The 18,159-nt window shown below is 48.3% G+C and overlaps 2 protein-coding genes across 3 annotated transcripts in view; one reads left to right on the top strand and one right to left on the bottom strand.

Annotated features, from left to right (window-relative positions):
• The window catches only part of TMEFF2 (transmembrane protein with EGF like and two follistatin like domains 2), a 120,803-nt gene extending 118,898 nt beyond the window's left edge, over positions 1-1,905 (top strand). The window contains exons 10-11 of the mRNA XM_083842925.1: positions 116-202; positions 605-1,905. Coding sequence (XP_083699051.1) covers positions 116-202; positions 605-701 — 184 coding nt within the window. The 3' untranslated portion in view covers positions 702-1,905. The remainder of the gene's footprint in view (positions 1-115; positions 203-604) is intronic.
• The window catches only part of LOC310902053 (uncharacterized protein), an 85,187-nt gene that overhangs the window by 19,436 nt on the left and 47,592 nt on the right, over positions 1-18,159 (bottom strand). Inside the window, exons 2-4 of one of the 2 annotated variants that reach the window (XR_014586425.1) lie at positions 11,670-11,996; positions 10,308-10,625; positions 5,529-8,952 (exon numbers count right to left, since the gene is read on the bottom strand). Coding sequence is in view for 1 of the 2 variants with exons in the window: in XM_083842949.1 (XP_083699075.1) it covers positions 11,700-11,996; positions 15,193-15,358 (463 nt within the window). In the remaining variant the exon portion in view is untranslated. Of the gene's footprint in view, positions 1-5,528; positions 8,953-10,307; positions 10,626-11,669; positions 11,997-15,192; positions 15,359-18,159 lie in introns of those variants that run through there. The other variant, XM_083842949.1, reaches the window with a different exon arrangement.

The following is an 18,159-nucleotide window of genomic DNA, read 5'->3' as shown; positions in this document are numbered from 1 at the left end:
CGAGGAGTGCCAGAAGGTCCCTCTTTAGCACTCACGTCCACTGCTGCCCGCGGGCGGCGTCTATGCAGCAGATGCCTTGTTGCGAACTGCGTGCTCTTACAACTCTCTTTTCCAGGAAATGTCCCAGGAGCAACAGAATCCACAGACAGAAGCAAAACACAGGGCACTACAGTTCAGACAACACGACGAGAGCATCGACAAGGTTAATTTAAAGAGCGCATGTTTCCACAATGGCCAAACTAACTGCAGAGAGCTTGGACTACAAAATACAGTATTATAGACAAAAGATTAAGACAAGATCTACACATGTTGCCTTGCATTTGTGGTAATCTACACCAATGAGAACATGTACTACAGCTATATTTGATTATGTATGGATATATTTGAAATAGTATACATTGTCTTGATGTTTTTCTGTAATGTAAATAAACTATTTATATCACACAATATAGTTTTTTCTTTTTCATGTATTTGTTATATATAATAAATACTCAGTGATGAGAAAAAAATTGGCTTTCTTAAATTTGCTGTATCTCATAGCTGTGTATAGTCTTGGGATATTGTACATGGACACTAACAAATCTTCTTTTCTTTCTTTTTCCAGTTCTAGTGGCAATTTTGAGTCTACTGAGCTCAGTAGTAGGGTTTTGAGTTGGTCCAAGATCAGCGACAATTATGGATGTGGGAAAGGTGAAGAATAATTTAACCTACATTGAGGAGGGATAAAATATTTCAGATCCGGACTCAACTACATTTCATCAGCTACCTTCTCCCATACCATCTATCTTTACTCTCCCATAGCTTAGAAAAATCCTTGCCTTCTAAATTAAGTCCTAACTGAAGGGGAAATGGAAATTCTTGGTAACTGCTTATGGGAGTGCCGGGGGTAATGTCTCAGTCTGGGAGGGAATCAGGTGTCCGTCAAGGTGAACCCTGCGAGAATGCATTGCAGCATCTCCAACTCTGGTCACTGGAGTGAGTGAAAATTGCTTCCTGCTGTTGATTGAAAATTATTAGGTTAAAAAAGTTAACAACATAATAACAGCTGAAATGCCAGCACCATTTGTACCTCATGAACATGCTGATATAATTTATTTTTTCAAAGAGAAGGTGAAAAACCACTCAGAAAATACCTTACGAATAACTTTATGGGTGACCCTACTCCATTAAATGTAACGAACTCAAATGTTGGCTATATCTCAGGAAAATAAGGGCATGTGTTTTGTCACATCCACATGATGGACAAGATGCAAAGTTATTTCCATGGTAGCTGAAACTCTCCAAAACACTGTCTTTTGGGAAGCTAATATTACTCGAGTTTGTGCTATGAATTTTGAAGATGACAGAGTGACACTGAAGGGCAGAGAGTGGGCTCTTCACTCATGCTGGAGCACATCCACTCCACTGATTGACTGCTGGAGTACTGGTCACACTAAGTAACATAATTGAACTAAAAAACAAAACAACTTGTAGCATTACTCACTGTGCTTCTCCTTCTCAAAGAGAATTTGCCTGGGCTCAAACTACTCATGACAAACATTAGGAGTATTTTTCACCGTCACCTCCATGTAAGAAATTGCATCTGGGGCTCAATCAGATCTGGGGTTACCCGAGGTGATGGATCATGTGTGTGTTTCCATCTCCTGCCTTCAGCATTAGCCTGGTCACTCACAACAGTCGCCACCAGCCCTACTGGTGACAGCCCACCCGATATCTGGCCTTCAGACATGGGTGAAGCAGTATTTCTGCTCTAACATGGCTTTTGGTTCCCCACCATCCCACCCCAGCCTGCTTTAAAGTGAATCCATTGCATGATGTTCACATGGTCTCAGTTTTTGTCTTGTTGTGGGTTTCTTGAATTTTTGAAGGTAATAAAAGGCGATTGGCAAGAGATGCTTCCCAGCACCTGGTCTATGCTGATTGATGGGCGTGGGAGTGCGGTGCCTGGGCAGGCAGCGGGCAGGAGGCATCTCAGCAGCACCACGCTGCGCCTCTGCAGCTTCCTCCACCAGCTGAAGGCGCCGCAGTGATGGCAGGGAGCGCCGCAGCGTTGGGTTGAGGATTGGGCTGGCGGGAGCACTGGGCTTCAGCCTCCCCGCGTGCTTTGTGCTTTTCTGAGCGAGGTGTTGGAGGCCAGCCTTGTCACAAACTCACATTTTTGAGCGGCATCCAAATGTCCCGTCCCCCTGCCCCACTGGGACTATCAGCTCTGGATTGTTTATTTCAGTCACTTACATGAAATGCAAAATCAAATGTTAACACATACACATAGCCATGTAGCTAGAGCAATAAAATTACATTTTTTTTTTTAAAAAAAAAAGCAATTCTTAGCCCATCTGAAAATAGCTAGAAGTGGAAATAGGAGTCCCACACACCGTCTCTAGCCTTGCTGAAGTTATTGGCCCTGCATTTACTGTGTAGTGCCACATTTAATCCCTGAACAGCCCGCGTTTTAGAGGTGTTATTGGCTGCATCCCCAGCTGCAGAGCCTGCCACAAATCCTTCACACCTCCGAAAACCAGACTGGTTTTAAGTACCTGCTGCAGACTTAAGGGCAGAAAGAGGAAAGTGATGTTGTTTGTAATGCCCAGGGGACGGCTCCCACCGAGCATCAGAGACCTCCTTGTGCCGCCAAAACGGAGGCCTCAACATGCTAGTGTGGGCATGCAGGCTGACAATAACAGCAGCATGTATCAGTACCACGCATACACCATGCAGCCCAACTGCGGAGCGGGACATGCAAGCCATGCCTTCTCCCTCCCCAAACACCCCGCCATCATAATGCTCTTCCTTCCAGATGCTCGCTATCACTCCTTCCCATCCAGCACTAACAATGTCATCAGTACAGTCATATTGAAGGGAGACTGGGAAGCCTGTTGTAGCCACTGTCCCCTTTAGCTTGCCTTCTGCACCAGGAGAAACGGTGATTACCTCAAATAATAACATTTAAAAATATAATAATTAGATCATAAGTACCAGATAATAATAATTTGGGCTGTGTTTTCTTGCTGCGGCAGAGATGAGGCAGCACGAGATCAGGCCCACGTTAAAAGCCCCTTTCCCTCACGGCCGAGCAGGCCGCAGCCCGCGGAGGTCAGGGCCGCAGCCAGGGCCGAGGGCCGCAGCCAGGCTAAGCGAGGGGGCGGGTGCCGCTGGGCGCCGCCTGGCGCTGCCTCCGCTTTTCCAGCAGCCGCTCTCGCAAAGTTTCCTCTTCAAAGCGCTCGCTAAAGCTTCTTTGAAAACAAAATGATTAAAGGCTATCTCTCCTCTCATCCAACATCAGACACATCTCGCTCCGCATCCTTGCTTTCACCCCTTATTACGCCTGCCGCTGTGCCGCGGCGTTCCTCGTCAGCCTGGAAGTTACCACCTCACGTCGAAGCCAGGCTCATTACCGCCCATCAAAGTCCACACACCTTTCTTTTATTCATGGGTTTGCGCCTGGCTGCACGGCGCTTACAGGCACTGGCATCTGTAGGTGAAGTGGGGCCGGGAAGGCCCACGGTTTGCTGTAGTGTTGGTTTTTTTTTTAGTTTGTTTTCCCCCCTCCAGTGACTTCAGCTGGACTTAGAGGTGGATGGAAATACTCTGAGCCACCACAACGAGGTCTCTAGAGCCTATTTATTATTGATAATATCCAGCGTTATGGTGTGGATGAGCCACAACCCGGCCAACTGAGCCCATTAAATTCAGGTCTCTCTGGCACGGGAACCCAAAAATGCTCCTTTTTTTCGCCCTGCACGCAGACAGCCACCACATGGGGGGCAGCCAGGAGGCTGGGGCACTGCAGAGACAGACAGACAGACGTGTCAGAGGCAGCCACGTCTCTCGGTGCCACCTCTTCGGTCTGCCGTAATGCTTTTTATATTAGGTGGGTTTAGCTTAGTTCAGCTCCAGTTTAATTAACAGTTTTGTCCCAGCAGGAGGGCTGCTGAAAACAAAGGTGCATTTAAAAAAAAAATAAATAGAACAAGTTTTCATGTTTTTTTTTAACCGTATTGAATGAGAGCCACAAAGCAGTAAAATATTCCGCAGTCTCACACAGAAGCAGCCAAGGCTGCATAATAATAATAAAAAAAAAAAAAAAAGAAAGGGAAAAAAAAAAAGAAAAGCCAGGTGAGCACTCTGTTCTCTGATGCTTATTGATGGCTTTGTCAGGGAGCAGCGAGCAGTTTTGATGGGCATCGGAGCCCGGCCCCGGCTTCCTCACCACTCCCCAGCACAAGGTGTTAAGGCGAGGAACAGGCACGAAGCCTGGCAGCACCTCGCAAGGCCACAGGGCAGGAAGCTGTGGGAGGACCTGCTCTGCACCAGGGCACCCACACGCGGGTGTAATTACTCAGGGTAAAAGCCCGCTTCTGCGTGCGGCCGCCTGGATGCGGCACAGAGGCAGGCTTTACAGCGAGGCGCTTTCAGCGGTGTAGGTGAGGAAGAGCCGGTTAATGTGACCTGGATTAGAGGCTATAGATAGCGCTTCCTGCATGTTTTACATTTTCAAATAAAAAGAAGCTTCTTGTTTAATGGTTAATAAAAATGATTAGTGCTCCCAGGGCACTGATTCTGACAGATGCAGAATGGCTGGAGGGACCAGCTACAAGGCACGTGGGAAGATGAAACCCATTTTCTTTTTTATTTTTTTTTAATACCGTTGAGTTTGTCTCCACCAGCATTTGCAAGTTAATTTGTAATGTAATTATATGTTGCTGCTGTCACAGAAGCAAATCGTGCGTGATGGGCCAGGGCCCGCCAGCAATGGCACGGCAAACATTTCTGCAGCGAAGGAAAACTGCCAGCTAAGCATGCACACACATATGTACATATAAGTGTAAAACACATATCGCTATGTATTTTGGTGGATATTGTACATGAAGAAAAGCCCATTCCCCTGCAGCACATGCTGCCACCCCTGGCCTCACCACCTCCCCAGCAAAACCCAGCCCCGTGCCTTGGCAGCCCAAAGCTGGCTCAGTTTCTCCCTTCTCTTTTTTTTTTTTTTCCACACCGTGGAAAAATGATGCACCACTGGCACATCACCAGGATGGGACAGGGGCGGCGCGGGAAGGCGATGGTGCTGTCACCTCCACTGGTGTCCCCATCCCACCAGCCCAGTCTGCCCGGGGGTGAGCCCACACTGGGGCTTGGCTCCTCCACCCACAGGCCAGCACCACCCAGCACCCAAAATGAGCCCTCACTTCAGGTTCACCTGTCATCCTTTTCGGTTGGGTTGCTTGCACGGCAAGGTGAGGCTTCCTTACCTCTTGGGCTTCTCCACGGGAGGGGGAGACCTTTGGTGTCGGCTGCAGAGGGACTCATTTGCTTTATTAAGCATTGTTAAGGGTGCCCCGAGGTCTGCGCACATGTGGATCCATCAAGCAGGAACTGTTATTATGATGGCTATAATCAGTCATAGTCGTTTTCCCAGCGACGTGTCTCTCGTCCAGATGTCTTGCCATCCAGCTCTTGAATTTTGTGATGCCAACACAAAACCGTCAGGAAGACAGACTGGTCCAAGACCTGCTTCACACAGCACAGGCGAGAAACATTCATGAAAAAAGTACATATTTTTTTTAAATGAAAAGACAAATGCAAGAAAGGGTCATAGTTGGGTAAAAATGAATTGAGCAGTGCATAAGAGAGACACAAGATTAGGGAAGATAACATTTTAGTTTAAGTGTTCCATCATTATTAATTCATTTGGTGCTCTTTATGATAATACCAATCATTTGGAATTCATTTGGTGTTTATGTGGATGTCATCTCGACTTCTGCAGAAATTCCAAAGTAATTCAGCATTAATGTGCTATTAAACATTGTTACCAGCCAGTACCTTCATTACTTTACCAGCACAGAATAATCTTTCTTTCCCCATTCTCTAAACTCAAACTCCAGTGCTTATTTTGCTTTTATCTTTATTAGGGTTTTAAAATGTAATGCTTCTATTTAAAAATTCTCCTTATGCTACATTACTGTTGTCTGTTTTTTTTGATGGCATCAAAACTATGCAAATCAAGGAGGGGGTTAATGGTGATTCCTCATTTTTTTTACTGGCGTTTGACTGCAAAACAACCAAAGATGGTTCAGCTCCTCACTGACAACAGCCGAGCCACCGAGCTGGTATTTGTGCTCACAGCAGATGACGCTGAACCAAACCCAGGTGCGATGCCTCCTGCAGCGGGCTGGTGCCTCGCCCTGGGACACGGCAGGTCCCCCTGCCCCCGGGTCACTTTGGGTAGGGGCAGGCTTCCCAGCTTTCCACACTAGGTGCTGAGCTGGGTGGGCTCAGGAGTCCCCAAAGCGGTTTTGTTCTGAATTTTATTACCTGAAAAGCTCACCTTGACTGCCCCATCTCTAAGTCACCCATCGCTTTTTATTATTAAACAGACCCCCCCAGACTTTTTTTTAAGACTCTCTCAAGCCACCCTTGGGTGCATCCTGCGACGGGAGCATCCCTGCCCCATCCTGCCCCTGGCCCCACCAGGACCCCTGAGCTGGGGAAGGGACAAAGAGAGGCAGGGAGGGATGGTCTGAAGGGGCCAAGCTGCTGCTGACAACCTCTTTCTGGGCTCACCACGTGGAGCCGTGCAGCTGGTGCCCCCCTGGGTGAAGCCTCCATCTGCTTCCAACCATGACTGCTCAGATGGCAGCGGTGGCAGTGACTATTTTGGGGCCAAACCCTTGTCAACAGAGGGAAATAAGGCTGCACTTCCACATAACATTTAAAAAGATACTAACGATTAAAAAAAAAAAAAAAGGAAAAGAAAAAAAACAACCTTACATTAAAAGAGCATTAATTAGGTTTTATAGTCAAAGACTCAAAGATTACAAAGTGCCAGGTTGCTGGTAGTCTGCAAAAATAATAATAAAAAAGGAAAGCAGAAAGGCTGGGTTCAGCTCCTAGCTGCGGCAATCCTGCCGTGCAGCCCTCTCATTACCCCAGCACACACTGTTTTTCCCCAGGACACCTGCTTCTTTCGGCCCACGGGACAGCGGCGTGCAGGGGCAGAGCGAAGTTTGTGCTCGGCAGCTCTAGAGCTGGCAGCCACAACTGCAGCACTGACCACGCAGCCTCATCGCGGCTCTTCGCAGCAGATGATTTTGTCTGGAAGCGCAGGCATGTGTTTGTCAGCAACCGACGGCACGTCCTACCCTGACCACGCAACTGGCCGGGCCTCTCCCTTCTCCTGGGTGCTGCATCCCGGATGCCCTCCTTCCACGAAAAGCAGCAGCCCCCTGGGACGCCGATGGAGCAGGATGTGGGGAGAAGGGAGCAGGGTCAGTGCGGTGGCTCCAGGGCTGGCACAGCCCCTGGCAGGCAGAGGAAGGCTCCATCATCGCTCTCTCCCGGCCCCGGAGGATGGCGATGCCACCGCCTGGCCCCGGCCAGGGCTCGGCCTCCTCCTCCGCCACGCACGGCTTTACACGGAGCACCGAGCCTGCCGCTGAGGGATTTTTCCACTTAATGAAAACCCCGGGAAGAATATGAATGTGTAGAGGTTAAAGGAACCTGGCAGCGCTTGCTTGTCTGTCATGTCTTTAAGGACTGCCATTAAGTCATAAACGTGACAAAGATTAAAGAGTTTATTAATGTTATTAGAGACTTGAGATAAAATGCTATGCCTTGCAGGGTCTCTCTCCCTCTCTCACTATTTAATGAAAACATTTTCATCACTTTCTGAATCTATTATACCAAATATTCATTTCAGGAGTCCTAAGATGATTTTATTTTAATTAGAAAAGATGTAGCAACCACCTGAAAGTAATACAGCTGAGCACCTCGCCACGACTCCCCTCTCCCCGCTGCCGGCAGGCGAGCCTCCCCGCAGCGGCTGAGCTGCCCCCGAGCCCCAGGGGACCCCAGAAGCCTGCCCCAGCCTGCAGCCGAGCCGTGACATCTTTATGCCAGAGCCTTCCCGGCCGGCTCAACGCTTTGCATTTGCAACGCAAGCAGCTCGCAGACGCTCTGTCTTTTAAACTTTGCAACCAGCCTGGCTTAATTTGTTAATTTATTCTGCAACCTGATTTACTGTTAATTTATTTTGGTGAGGAAGGTAGCCCAGCTTTAAATTCCAATTAATTAAAGGGGAGGGCTTAATGCTTTTCTGCTGCGCAGTAGCTTCACGACACACTGTATCCTGTTTTAGTGCCGCACCGAAGCACTTCAAAACTTTATCACCGTTACCTAATAGAAACCCATACACCTGCAAATTAATTTCACGCACACAAAAGATTGCTCTTCGCAAATGTACCTTTAAGAGCCGAATTTCGGCTATAGCGACCATCACCTGCTGCTTAGCAACAGCCATGGCATCACTGGCGGTGGGTTTGTCCTACACAAAAATGTCAAATTCAGGATGTGCTTCTCCACCCCACCTCGTCCAGCCCTGCAACTGCTGCCCAGCCCCTGGTTAACAGCATCAGATTTTGTTAATTTTTTTTTTTTTTGGAGGAATGTCCAATTTTAGGGATCTTAAAGATGTAACAATAACCCCTGGCTGTTCAGGTAATTTGAAACGGCGATAGAAAGCATGGTGCCCTGCTGTGACCACGATGGCAACCCCGACGCACATCACCATGAGCACAGCTGTGCCGGAACTGCTACCGCCTCGCCATTTTGCACTGAACACTTCTAAAAAATTTATACCGAGGATGTTGCAATAAACCCAAAGCTAGAAGGGGAAGAGGCGATTATATCCAGACCGTCCAACGGGTGTCCCGAGGCTGTTTTGTACTTCCCGAAGCCCAGGGAAAACTCCCCCAGCCCAAACTTGCCACCTCCTACCTCCATCCTTGCTACAAGACCGTCCTGCAGCAAACAGCTTTGCGTTTCTGCAGGCATGCCTGTGTCTGTCCGTCCACACTGCCGCCAGGATGCGGCTCCATGCAATGCTCCTGCCTGGTGCCAGCCGGCTGCTCCCCGCGGCAAGTGCGTATTCCAGCAACACCCTTTGATGGCCTGCAGAGAGGAAACCATGGGCTAAATCCTGCCCTTTGAAACTGTTGTGTGGGCACAACTAATTCACCAAAAAATGAAGGGCAGGTTTGCATTCAAGGAAAAATTAGCGGGAAGGGTGAGCAGGCAAGACAGGCAGTCCTGCCAGCAGCCGTCACTCCGTTTTTGGCAAGAACGGCTGGCTTGGCAAGCACCAAGGTAATAAGACAAACTGAAATACCAGGCACCGGGGCTGCTCTTTGAAGCAATTATCCTCCGGAGCAACGAGGAACACGATGAAAAGGTTTCTGGAGACATGGTGTGGCTGCAGGGCGAAGGCTGCTTGCCTTCCTGCAGCCAGCGCCAGGCTTGTAGAGCCAGGTGGGTCGGTCTGCAGCAGGGAAGCCCCAGCAGCTGGTCTTAAATTCATAAACACACAACTTCTCCAAGCAGCAACTGAACTATTTGGCATCCCAAATGCACGATGTGCCATGACCAGCAGCTTTTGTTTAGGAGCGGCCCAGGGTTAAAGCTGCAACTGCAGCAGCTCAATGGGGACACGTCCCCGCTCCGTGCCCCCAGCCGCAGCCACGTGCTGGGCTGTGAAACAAGGGCAGACACAGAGCGATGCTCTTCTGGTGCTTCTCAGTTACAACAGTTACCAGAACAAATGCTAAATGTTTATATTTGTATAAACAGAGGCCAGCAGGCTGGGGGGAACACGAGTAGCAACAGCAGCTCACAGGAACGTGCCCAACCTTGGCCAGGAGAGGAGGACCCAGGTCCTGCAACAAGCCTTGGGAGCTTTTACATCTCTCACCCACAGGGTATCTGATAGTTTAGTTTGTAAAACCATGGCCATGAAAAGCAAGAACATGCAAGGACAGCCTCGAAAGCCAATCATCCCTGTTGGCACAGGCAGAAATGTCTGTCACACCAGGGAATGGCAAGGGAGGCGTGCCCGACTTCAGCATGAAACGCAGAACAGGGAAACAAATCTAAAAAGCTCCATAAAAGTTTTAATGGGTTCTTTCATATGTGGAGTGGCATTTTAATGGGATGTTTTAAATGATTTTTTTCTTCTTTCTTTCTCTCCAGACTTCAGACATACTATTAATCTGAGGGGCTCCTGCCTGCAGAGGAATAGCGTTTCACAGCAGTCGCCCATGGCAGTGGGGATTCAAACAGTGGAAAGAGTGGCAAGCAGGGTGGGCTTGGCATGGGGATGGGACACAAATGGTATGTATGCATCTCTCACTGCGAAAAAATGCAGAAAAATATATACATGTATATATATATATCTCTCTATACATACACACATATATATGCTCCTTCCAAACATACATATTCCTTTCTAAAGATGGAAACGTTTTGCTCACTGATGTTTTCAGTGCAGGAAGGCGATCTCTGGCTGTTGCTCTTTTCACAGAAAACCTCTCAGATGTCAGTGGAAAACATGTCAAAAGCAGCACAAACGGCGGTTGGGTTGGTTTGTGTTTGTTTGTCGGTATTTGGCTGCATCAAGCCTTCTCCTCCTCGAAATCCTCATTCTCCCCAGCTGCATAGGATGATATTCAACCAGGAATAGTGATGTCTTTTAGGGAAATGTTACCTAATAAGAGCAAATAGTTTCAAATGCTGCAGCACAGTGTATGCAAAAAGTATTGATTTTGATGCCTTCAGAGACTCTGCGCCAGCTAAAAGGAAATTAAAAAAAAAAAAAAAAGCTGCAATTTTATCTAGCACACTGCAATGTTGCTTTCGTCAGAATTTGGTGTGGTTTCTCCAGAAGGGGTCTGGAAAACCAGTGCAGGGGAGGGAAATGAACTCGCAGCCACTCGCTCATTAGCGACGCAGCAACAAGCTCGGTAGCAGCAGCAGTCGCCGATGGCCCTGGCTGCGGAGCTGCTCTGTGTGGAGGAGCCCGGCCGGCAGCCCCGGGAGGCGGATGGACGCGGGCTCTGACCCAGCATGGGTCTGTCCAGGCAGCAGAGCCCCCACCGAGGCGCAGCCCTCCTCCCGCACGTCCTCCCGCACCCAGCGGCACCGATGCCGTCAGCCGAGGGCTCAGCAAGCAGCAGGGCTGCCGAGGCCCAGAGACCATCCCCCTCTGAGGAGCCCGTGGCCTGCAATGAGGGCTGGCGCAGGGCTCGTCGCCTGTCCTTCCCCTAACGCTGCAGGAGAGCCTGGCGAGGGTTCCTCTGGGACCCTCAGGGGAGGAGAGGTGAACGTACATAGCTTTGTTGGTCCAGCAATATTGTTTTTTAACTGCTTGTGCCCTACCAAGTGGAACTTTGCTTTTAAATGACAGGTGACAAATCACTGATTTTGTTTCTCCCATGGGGAACGGAATGGCCTGATCTGGATGCAGGTCACCTCCCGAGACCAGCACAGCTGCTATGCCAGCAGCTACAAGCACCTAGGACCAGCCACACCAGGGCGTACCAAAGGTCCAGCCGCCCAGCCTCTGGTCTCTGACTTCAGATGACAGCAGAGAGTCAGGACACGCAACAGTGCTCCTCTTGCATACCTTCACCCTGTCAGTGCTGTGCTTCCTGGAGAGAGCAGCGTGAAGCCAGCCAGGACCAAGGAGCTGCCTGTACCTGAGGCCCAAGCCTGGGGCTGGACACAGTGCACCAAAGGGGCCCAGGAGGCCTCTGAGGTGCCATCAGACCCAGTGCCTTAATGCCACCAAATATCATCCCAACCACTGCTAAAAATACCTGTCACCACCCTCTTACCTTCATTATCACACTCATGGCCTCCCCACGTCAGCTCTCAGAAGTCACTCGGAAGGTTTGAGGACGCAACACTTCTTCTGCAGGAGGACCAGAGAGCAGCAGCCCTGATGTTCTCCAGTAGCTTTTGCCTCTACATCTTTTCACGGTATGGCTTACATTGGTTTCTTTGGTGTTAGGCGGCACCGCAGATCTGTTTCTCAGCTGCCCTGCAGACCTGCAGCACCTCCATTCGATGCTGGCTGTGCTTCCTAGTGCTAGTTTTTGAGAGTCACCCTCAGGCCTTCTTCCACTGACACTGCTGGGTCCCTGGAAGGGCAGCCTGGAGACCTGGGGGAGAGAGATGCCGCAGTGAACCACCACTGCTGCTGTGAGCAGTAACAGCAAGGCCAGGGGTCTTGTCCTCACCCACTGTGAGGTGGTTTTCTCTTTTGTACACCTCCACCTTGTCCTCTGCCAGCAAACGCTGGAAAGTCATTTGGAAGCATGTCTTCACAAACGTTGGTGTGTGCAACCAAACTAAAAAGCACCAGGAGAATTTGGCAGCCTTACGGACTGAATAACCATTGATGACAACTACCTGGCCAGCTGGCAAAGTCATGCTGAACTCAATTAATACTTCTGATGAGAAAACAAAACCTAAATCCAAAAATAAAAAAGCTCAGCTCTGAAAAGCCTGTGTAGATGACCACTGTTGTCCACTAACTAGAATGAATATGTCAAGGGACATCAGCTAGCCCTTCTTGCTATTTGTCACTGCCGGCTGTCAAACCTCTCCTCCCGCCAAGTTTCACAATCCCCACATCTCTTAAGACAAAGAATGCAGAGATGTGCCATTTTCCCTTTAAAAGAAAAATCCTTTCAAAACTAAAAAAAAAATAGTAATAATAATTACATGGCTTTCACATAAAGTGACGCAAGTAATATGCTTTTAGATAGAGACATACAAGGCAACAGGCAAAAATACAGAAATCTGAATCCGACTTATCTTTAAAAGCTATTTTTACATGAGAGACAGAGGAAGGAGGGTGATAGGGAACGGTAACCAGAGCCTGAATAATATTTGAGAGCAAACCACAGTGAGGAATTAACCTTTTCCTAATTAGAAGTTGTGCGGCAAAGGAAACCATGCAGTCGAGAGCAATTTCCGCGAGACAGGGCTTGTGATACATGAGACAACTTGGCTGTCCTTCAGAAGGAACAGCAGCGGACGGGACCAGGCTCAGGAAGAGGGATGGAGACGGGGCCACGACCCTGCAGCACGCTGGGCAGGGCGATGGACAAGCCCACCAGCCCAGGAAGCAGCAAGCACTGAGGTTTCATTGCAGGATGTAAGCTCGCAAGATAAAGATCAACAAATGCAGTCTAAACAAGGCTATTCTGGAGGCAATCAAATTTTTTATGCCAGAGGAAAATGATTCGGGAAGTTAAAAGTTAAAAAAGTTAAAAGACTTTAACCTCCTACAACCTGACATTTCATGTCCTCCTCTGTATGACTCTAATTGTCCAAATATTACCGCATTTAGTAACTGGAGATGTGGAAGTATTCGCTCAAAGTATGCGGTGGAGAACATCTGATTATTTTCTTTTTAGCCTGGATCTGAGCTCCTCAAATCACCCGCCGACTCGCTGCAAGCCTCGTGCATCATCCCTATGGCAAATATCTTGAGAGCAGCTTGGCCAGAGGCTTTATTTTTAACTGCTTCATTTTTATTAACACCCACACTTTTACATCTCAGGATGGAGAGCTCTCATGGATGCACGATGCAGATATGGCAAATGACACAGAGATGATGCTGGTCCTGTTGACCTGGTCCTCTTGAAACTCATTAAAGCTACAGAAGGCAGCTAGCTACCTGCTGCCTGACCCAATAATGCTGAATCTGTGGGGAATAAATAAATAAATAAGCATCTTTAAAGCACGCTGCCCCTTCAGGCTATGTTACCTCGAATTATGTGCTACTGCCCTACACAAAATAGCGGACCGATGTGATGATAAGCTTGGGGAGAGAAAGGTTTATCAGCATGTAAGAAAATGAGAGTGAGAGAGAGAAAGAGGATGGAAAAGAAAGACGTTTTAATGCAAAATTCAGCTTGCATTTTTCCCTGTAAGCTTCTCAGTCAGCTGGGCGTTGTCTGAGAGCAGAAGGTATTTTTCTGAATCTCTTAAATGATATTTTTCATCACCAGTCAGCTAAAGAAGTGAGTATTTCCATTCATATTATTTCTTGGAGTCACATTTAGGAAATCTGCAACAGCCAGCTCTTTTTTGCTGTCTGTCCATGAGAGTTAAAAGCTAAACAGCATCTAGCACACCCCTGCAGCATCTCACTTGCCTTACCCCACCGGGGTATCCCCTGATGCCTGGAGATCATGCAGAAACAAGCGAGCAAACAAACCCTCCGTAACGCTGTGAAGCAATACACTGCAAAGTAGTTGCTGTGATGCTGAGCGCTAGGAAACATTGCAGCACTATTAGCAAAGCTCTCAGGCTGGACAAACGTGTTTAGCAGTCAGGAAGCAGGTTTTTGTTTGTTTTCGATTTACTATTGTTTTTAGAAAACATTTTACTAAATATAATCCTGAGGCTCCGTTTCTTCAATCACAACTTTCTCCTGCCGTGGCCTTGCCAGCTCCTTTTAGGTATTAGATTTGTGGGTCCTGCTCCTGGCAAGCACTGAAGAGGTTGGGAAGTGAAACTGTGAAGAGAGCAAGCTGGGAGAAAAAACCTTCCCCAGATGAAGACCTTTCTTTCAGCAATCTGTAATGCCGTCAGAAGATTTGGAGGGGAAAATGGCTCGGTTTGTTTTTTTTTGTAGAGAGGACTTCCCTTTAATTGTAGGTCTGCACTACCAAAAAAATCCCAAGCTGAGGAAAACTACAGGATGGGGGACATGCCCACGTACCCGTCCTGTGCCCTGAGTCCCCAGAGCCAACCCTCCTCACCCTGTAAGCAAGGTGAGGCAGAGGAGATAAGGCTCCGTGGCAGCCAGACATCGATGCTGTGGGATCTGGGGACCCGCCGTGGTCCAGGCAGGGCTAGCTACACGTGCCATTGATTTATGTCCCACTTCAGAGAGGGGTTTTGTGGAGTTACTCAAGCAGCACGGTGCAGGCATGAAGCAGTGCGAGAGGCAGCTGAAAAGCAATGGCACAGCAGCTGGTGGGTTTGGAGGACCAGCAACAGGCTGCCTTACACATCTGGGTCATCGCTTCACATCTGTCTCATCACATAGCAGCAACAAGGTCATTCCCCTTTGATAGGCCCTCTGTGACAGACACAGAAGGGTTTGCAGGGCCGGACCAGTTTGCCATGTGCTGCTTTCCTGCTTGGAGCAGCCCATGTGGCAGGGATTAATTGATTTTCGTGTTGGCAGCATGAGCAGCAGTCAGGGCTGATCTGTTCAGGAAGGACATCCTGATTTGACGCCCAGCAAGAGGCCAGTGCAGGAGATGGCTGTCCCACCATCAGTTCCTAGAGAACCTAAACTTCTCCCCAGATTTTTTTCAAACACATTCAACAAACCCCAACCAACGCAAGAGCTGGCAAAGAGCTGTTAGTGGCAGGGGGCTTCGCCCTCCTCTCTCGCAGAAGACAGACCATCTCCAGCAGGTCTGGGGTGACAGCAGGAAGCACGGGCAGAGCTGAACTGGGGGAGGGAGGCAGCACCGGGGCACCAGCACATGGACATCTGAAACACAGAGCAATGGTTAAGGGCTCAGCGCTGCAGCCAACGCTTGTAAATAACTCCTAGTGATCTGTGCCCAGGCTAAAAAACCAGTTCACCCAGCTCGTGGCTTTGCTTTGAATACAAGTTTCCTGCCCGCAACCCAGGGGATGACAGCACATAAAGGAGCGCTTCGGAAAGCCTCGGTACTCGCTGAGTAAACAAACTAATTTGCAGCTTGACATTTTAGCCGTGTCCTATGTAGAGGACTTTCTGCTTATTCAATCTTTCTGAATAAAAACACTTAATAGCTGTGTGATAATAAATAGGATATTAATACTATGCGTCACGGATGCTCGGTACCTGATTTAACCTTTTTTTTCTTCTAACCTCAACAGGAGCTCTGAAAAATATGCAGCTTTTTATATAACTAAATTAATAAGTGTTTTCAGCCACTGAAAATAATTACCACTGAGAACTGAGGCCAGCCGGCCCGTGGTGGTTGCTGTTCGCCTCTCTCTTACATCGCTGTTGTGATCTTTGCCTTGACCAGGGGCGTGAGACTGAGCCAAGGGATGTGCACCCCCAGCGTGATGCTCTCTCATCCTTTCCATGCCCTCCTGTCCCATCATCGCCGCTCATCAGAAGGAGTAACTCAGGCTGATATCATTCCTTCCAGAGATGGGAGCCATCGAATTATCTGAGGACAAACCTAAACGCTCGCTTTTAAAGGGTAACTGATCTACTAAGAGCAAGTATTGTTTTGGACATGCCACGTCGTGTTTGTGACGCTTCGCTTTGCATTGCACTGTTATCTCCTGCGATGTCACCTGAAGACCGTGAAGCAGCAGGACACGACACGACAGGAGCCTCGGCACTGAGGGAAAGGCACTCGCCGGGCTCCAGCTCCGCTACGGCTCATCCCAAATAAAAGAGTCGAGGGATGCACACGGCGGTACGTCTGCAGAAGGTTGCTCGAGTCACCCAATTATCTGCAGAAAACAGATCGCCTAAATTCACCTGCTTCTCACATAATTAATGCACTATTTGCTTCCATTAAATGTGATTTCATTATCTTCGTCTTCCAAACAACCAGATTACAAGTGAGGAAAAGCTCTTCTGCCAGCTTTTTACCAATAATGGCAGTCCCGAGGAATGTGCCAGAGAAAGGCGGCTTCCTTTTTAGCAAAACACTGATCGTAACCCCGATTTACCCTTAGAAAGCTCCCCTCCGTGGGGAAGAGGCATCGCCTCAAGCAAAGCCCCCTGTAACAGCACGGGAACAGGCTGCGGGGGGGCGGGCTGTCCTCGTCCTCGCCGGGAAGGTTGTTTTGCCCAGCGTTCCCTGAGAAGTTCCATGAGAAAAGAAATCACTGAAAATGCATTGTAATAAAAAGGGTCCTGGTGTAAAAAGTATCCATGTGCATCCAGTGCAAACTCTAAAAGCTTTCTAATTTTTACTCTCTTCTAGTGGAGGAGGGAAGAGGAAGCAGAAGGGCTATCTGCCTGCCACTGAACACCTCCTCCATCAGGAGGAACACCACATCCATCAGGATGCTTACAGGACCGAGCTGGGTCCTCGCCCCAAAAGCAAAGCTAGTTCCCAGCAGGTACCCACGGGCCATGCTGCAGATGCTGCCATTTTCCACGTCCTTTTAATATCACCTCCCTTTTTTTTTTTTTAAATCATTATTCTGATACTAATGGACTTGCCTATCCTGCTCGGTGCCCCACATATTCTCTAGATGAAAACAACAAATTGCCAAGCCCGGCCTGACTGCCCATATGCTGTTCAATTTGTGTCCGCTGGTGTCCTGACCTCGCTTTTGCTCAAGCTGCTGAAAAGCCCAACCGAGTGCCTGAAATATTCTCCCATATCTTAAGCTAAGGAAGCTATTCTTTTCCCCTGTCACATAAACTTAATTTGCTTTTCGAAGAAAAATTGTAGTTTATTATTGAGCTCCTCAAACGTCTGAGGAAATACACAGAAAATGCTTGGCACATATGGTATTTTTATGTGGCTTATTTTTTTACTTGTCTACAAGTCTGCACAAAATTATTACTATTTGGCACATGGCAAAAGGAAGTCTCCTGTGCATAACATGATTTAGTCTGGCCGATAAAGTGGAAGTGGATTTCTTCGTTGCATATTAAGTTCCGCTGGATGCCATTTGCACAAGAGAGCAAAATTGCAGTTTCATGTTCTTTTATGATGATACATTTCCTGCCAGGCATCCTCATCTTTTTCTCTTCCCCCAAATATTAAAATCTCTCCCAGCAGTGACTCTCCAAATTTCCCACTCCCATATATTTGTTCTCCTAAGACTCCAGCCTGCAACAGCCCCCAATTTGGACAGGAGAGACGAAGCAATAGCCCTGTCTGCCTGAAATAATGAATGATCAGTCGATCAAATGAGGCTTCAGCAGGGCCACAGCCAGCCAGTTAGTGATCCCCAGGGTTGGGTTCGCTGTACTGGTCCAAACTGGGCGCTTAGTGACAAATGCAATGTAAATCCATCACTGTGCCTCTGTAATTACCTTTCTTCTATAACGATTTTATAGCACAAGGCAAAATGGATGCTACCGGTGAACCTGCTCATAACATACATAGGATTTCATTTTTTTAAATATTTTTAAAAGGCAGCATTATGGTTTGAGGGACCAACTTAATCTCATTTTTCTGTACCTTGCTTAATGCCTCCTCTTCCGAGACAACCTGAAATGAAGCAGAACCGAGTGTGACTTACCCGTGAGGAGGGGGACATCCCTCCCACTGGGTCACTGCAGTGTCCCCGCCTGGCAGCCGGACCAGCCCCAGACCAGAG

The sequence above is a fragment of the Anser anser genome, assembly GCF_964211835.1.
Source record: "Anser anser genome assembly, chromosome: 6".
Classification (NCBI taxonomy): Eukaryota; Metazoa; Chordata; class Aves; order Anseriformes; family Anatidae; genus Anser; species Anser anser.
The sequence above is the reverse complement of the archived record's forward strand: the minus strand, read 5'-3'. Positions and strand labels throughout refer to the sequence as shown.